The sequence below is a fragment of the Notothenia coriiceps genome, unplaced genomic scaffold (assembly GCF_000735185.1).
Source record: "Notothenia coriiceps isolate Sejong01 unplaced genomic scaffold, NC01 NC01_scaffold00024668, whole genome shotgun sequence".
In the NCBI taxonomy this organism is placed as follows: domain Eukaryota; kingdom Metazoa; phylum Chordata; class Actinopteri; order Perciformes; family Nototheniidae; genus Notothenia; species Notothenia coriiceps.
In genome coordinates, this window is record NW_011357369.1 from 401,178 (window position 1) to 405,625 (window position 4,448).

The 4,448-nt window shown below is 40.2% G+C and overlaps 1 protein-coding gene across 1 annotated transcript; it reads right to left on the reverse strand.

The window, feature by feature from the left end:
* Nucleotides 1–280: 280 nt before the first annotated feature.
* Nucleotides 281–3,471, reverse strand: LOC104955500 (stathmin-like). Its single transcript, XM_010782834.1, has 5 exons — nt 3,334–3,471; nt 1,684–1,726; nt 1,433–1,599; nt 1,137–1,328; nt 281–1,045 (listed from the first exon to the last, which is right to left on the reverse strand). The coding sequence occupies exons 1-5, from the start codon at nt 3,463–3,465 to the stop codon at nt 986–988; spliced, it is 594 nt and encodes a 197-aa protein (XP_010781136.1). The 5' UTR covers nt 3,466–3,471; the 3' UTR covers nt 281–985.
* Nucleotides 3,472–4,448: the final 977 nt, after the last annotated feature.

The window sequence follows — 4,448 nt, forward strand, 5'->3', positions numbered from 1 at the left end:
TAATCATTCAAAGATTGTTTGAATACTCCAGAGTAGGCTGTTCATTGATCCAATGTTTGGTTTGTAAAAATAGTATGAAGTGCCACCCAAATTACCCAGAGCCCAAAAAGCAAATATTTTGATTTCATTTGAAACTATTTGAGGAAAGTGTCAATGTTTTCTGTACAAACATGTTTGTTAACTTAAGCCGTCAGATAAAGCACAAGTAAAGATTTCATTAAGTCCGAGGTGTTATACCTCAACATTTAACGTATAAAGAACAAGACACCAAACAGAAGCAGTGAGTTCACATTTTTTATTTTTTTATTTGTTTTAGTACAACAGTTCAAGTCACTAGCCACTGTTTCTATGAGGTGCCTAAGTGTATTGCTCGTGTGCATCCCATGTGTAGACAGCCCCCGCCCCCCTCCCCAAATTCAGTCAAGATGGCGACCGTCTTCCAAACCTGGCATTTCAATTCACAGCAAGACGTTATGTGCTTTAAGACCCCAATATGTTTTACAAAAAGCCAAGAATCAGCAGGAGCAAACTAGCAAAGCTTCACAAAAACACAGAGAATAACAGCAGACGCCTCAATTTTAACCTTTTGCTACTTTTTTTATTTTTAATATACAGTAAGTGCCGAGAACAGGTGTAGTTCACAGAGACAGTTTGCAAAACTCACTATGAAATAGGCAGGGATAAAAGACCTATGCATAGAAACATGCTTTCCTTACAAAAGGATAACTGCTAATTTTCAAAAAGGGTAGAAGCTGCACCGACAAGCTACATATCAAATGGAATAGACATGAGGGCGGGGGGGGGAAATGATCCACATGTGAAACCAGCGCAAATACACTCATAGTAGGAGAATTGAAAATTTCACAAAGTACTTGAATTTATTTCAAAAAAGTTGGGAGGTGAACACAAAAAAAATACTGGCCGAACGAAAAATAAATCAATCTTTGGATACGTAAAAAACCCTATACACGCTCCTGTGTGAAACTCAGTCCTCGGTGCCTTCTTTGGTTTCCTTGTTCTTTCGCACTTCTTCCAACTTCTTGTCCTATTTAGAAAAAGGAAGGTTGGGTAAGTTACAACACACCTGGAAGAAATAAATGGTGCTACTTTATCCATTTAAAGATTTAAACACTGACCTTCTCCTTGAATTTATCATTCATCGCTGCCAAAAGTGCTGTGCGGTTCTCTTTGTTGGCCTCCATCTTCTGATTCAGCTTCTCCTCTGCTATCTTACTGAAGTTGTTGTTCTCCTCCATAGCTTTCTGTAGCACCTCCTTTTCATGCTCTCGCTTCTCAGCCAAGTGCTTCAGAACCTCGGCTTCATGGTTCTGCAAAAAGATTAAATGTTGCATCAGCCACAACCAGCCTTCAGATGTGAATCAGACGTAATGCTTTCAGATTCAAACACCTGATTTAATTAATAATTTCTTACCTTGCGTCTCTCCTCTGCAGCGTCCAGCTTCCTCTGGATTTCCTCCAGCGACATCTCCTTCTTCTTGGGCGGAGACAGGGGGAATTCTCCCTTGGGATCAGAAGCAGCGAGGATCACCTCGAAGGCTTGGCCCGAGGCACGTTTGTCCAGCTCCTTGACCAAGAACTCTGAACACACATGGTAGAAATACATTTAGACACAATGAACCATAATTGGGCAATCATTTACATTAAAATCTAAAGAGAATTTACCTTCAGCGGCTGCCATCTTAGAGTGCACTGCAGGTGAATTAACCTAAAGAGGAAATATTAAAAAGAAAAGGTCAGATCATTGCTATTGTAGTCTCTGGTGCATTTATAGTACATGAGCGACCTCTAGTGGATGTTTTACACCAGTCCCAATGCCATTTACAACAGACCCGTCTACATTGCCGCCAACTGAAAACCCACCCGATTAGCTTGTACAATATGAAAAAAAACAAAAAAAGCACTTGGACTTCTGTTTATGCAGCAGCTCTTACAATGGTCTGGCTTGTTGGAAGTACCATACTTATTACATGATGTTTTGGGCACAAAAAAAAACAACTAAATGCAAGTAATCTACAAAAGCTGAAGACATTTTCTTATGAAAAGGCACAATGGCGACATCATGCGGCCGTCTGCAGAACTGCACGCAACCACCGCCCATCCGTCCACAAAACAGCATGTCTGCAACACACCATTGTTTATCTGACTTGTGGCAGCAGTGACATTAATACCAGTCTGAAGGCAAGGTACCGCAGTGACCGCACTATCAGACATGAGGGAAAAGGGGCAGGGCTTTTCAAACGTTAATTGCTAATGCGCTAAACAAGTCGCTGAAACAAAAGGATGTGTGGGGGGGGGGCGTGGGCACGGCTGGCAGTGCCAGGTGCAGACAGGCCTGCAGTCAGAATAAAAAACAGCCAATATGCAGCCTCTGAAACGGGATTAGTGGGCGATGAGCTGGCGGAAAATGCTCATCAGGAGCACCTGTTCCTGCAGCATGTGTGTGAGCCGCAGGACGGGGGGGGGGGTTGAACACACACACGCACTGCAACAACAGGCTAAACATGCGGGGCGTGATTGTCTGCATAAATGTGTTCAAATGCAATGTCAACGATGTCATTTGTTAAGTTATTGGTACTTATTGGACCAATGAAATGTAATTTAGGGAATGTTACTCTAACGATAAGCAGAATCAGATGAATGAAACGACCCCTCCCATAATTGTTCTTAAAGGGTGCTAACTAGCTCATATTAGCTTTTGGATGCACGTTTTCTGCATCAGTATAAAGGACATACAAATGCATTAATCTTACGTTTATTAGAAAGGATTGAGGTTGGTGAATGCCCACACCTTGCCTTCCCAAATTGCCACCATTGTTTGGATTTAATTAGCTCTTGAAATGACTAAATATCCTCACTAATGATCATTTAAAATAATGTGTTTCAGATTTAGTTAGCATTGTGGTCTCACTCGCTCAGGAATGACAACCAGCATCAAACAAAGGCGCTTTTGACGAGCAGCTGCAGACAAAGACGCCCTGATGGCAGGTTCACTCCCACAGAAAATCCCCAATAACCAGGCTTTTCTTAAATCAGTGAACGGAAAACTGATAAAAATGTGACTGCTAGCTTACCAACAAAATCACAGACATGAAAGAAGTCTTCAAAAAAAACGACCTCGTCTGCAGCCATGTCTGTGCCAACTGTGCCACCATACAAAAGACCTCCAAGCTGCCCACAAAGTAACGATAAGCAACAAAAGAGCTGCAGAAAATCCAACATGCTGCCCAAAAATACAAACTCCAGCAAAAGCATCAAACCTGTCTCGCCTGGGTTTCTTTAAAACATCAAAAATATTACATTATTTGTACTTACAGACTTGGAAAAACACAGTTCTGGCGAGTCTTTAGAGATGCTGTCACACCCTCCTTCAGAAGCTTTGAACTGTGTTCCTCTTGTGCTGATCACCGCGAGCTCTGTGCTCCACCAAGCCAAGCGTGCGCTCATAAAAGCACCAGCGCGAGTGTCGTCACCTCAATTATCGTCTTTCATTGGCTGCTCGCTCACAGGGGATTCTGGGAGTTGTCGTTTTGGGGGATTTTGACGTTGAAACAAATGGATTAATCGTGCTTTTTAGTTGAGGTAGCATTTGTGTTTTGAAAGATGTTACTGTCTTGAAACGTTTTTTAAAGGTTTTTTTGTAAAATGTATTTCTAATTGTAGTAACTAACCAAAGCCCAAAGGTGCTAGACATGCCATATTTTAATGAAAGTCCAGTATGATGAAAAGTGTTGATTTAATTTTAATTTGTGATGTCTTGATTTATCAATGCAGCATTATATCAAAACACTGGACGAGTAGGACAGGGTGCTCTTTCTATTTTATATTAATATCTTTATTGAAAGCAGTTTTTACAAAATAACTTGCAATTGTGAGGGTTATTGTTTCCTCTTACAGTGATTTTTTTGTTATTGTTTACACACATGGCCTAATGTAGTTGATTTGGAAGTTTGGACTTCTGAAGTTGTTTTATTTTTTCATGGCTATGTAATTTATATTATGTATCTACAGGGCATTATTTGCACCTATCTATCTATCCAACAATTGAAACAAAAAACGTTATTGTGGAAAACTATGTCATTGATTAATAAAGCCTGGTACAGAGATCCTAAATAATGCTTAAACAAGAAATGTAGGACACAAGGAACCGCATAACAACTCCAAACATGTTAAGCCACATTGTTCATTTCTTTTCATATATTTCAGCATCTTAAAGTAGCGAGCGCCGTTGGGGAGAAAAGTTATGAATGAACAAAATAAATGTACTGTATGTGCTGTGGGAATATGACATTTACCCCCGAAAAACTAAACAAGATTAACAGCATCATGTGTCACAGTGTCCATCAATTGAAATATATTAAGTGGAGTTAACAATGGAATGTTCTGTTCCCTAGGGAATAAAAAATAACAGGAAATTAATTTACAAAATC

What these genes read in the sequence shown, in the direction of transcription:
- LOC104955500 (XM_010782834.1), bottom strand. Translation starts at nt 3,465, where the DNA reads ATGAGCGCACGCTTGGCTTGGTGGAGCACAGAGCTCGCGGTGATCAGC. An exon ending in AACTGTGTTTTTCCAAGTCT is followed by an intron (nt 1,727 to 3,333) that starts GTAAGTACAAAT and finishes TTTCCTCTTTAG; the next exon opens with GTTAATTCACCTGCAGTGCA. An exon ending in TAAGATGGCAGCCGCTGAAG is followed by an intron (nt 1,600 to 1,683) that starts GTAAATTCTCTT and finishes ATGTGTGTTCAG; the next exon opens with AGTTCTTGGTCAAGGAGCTG.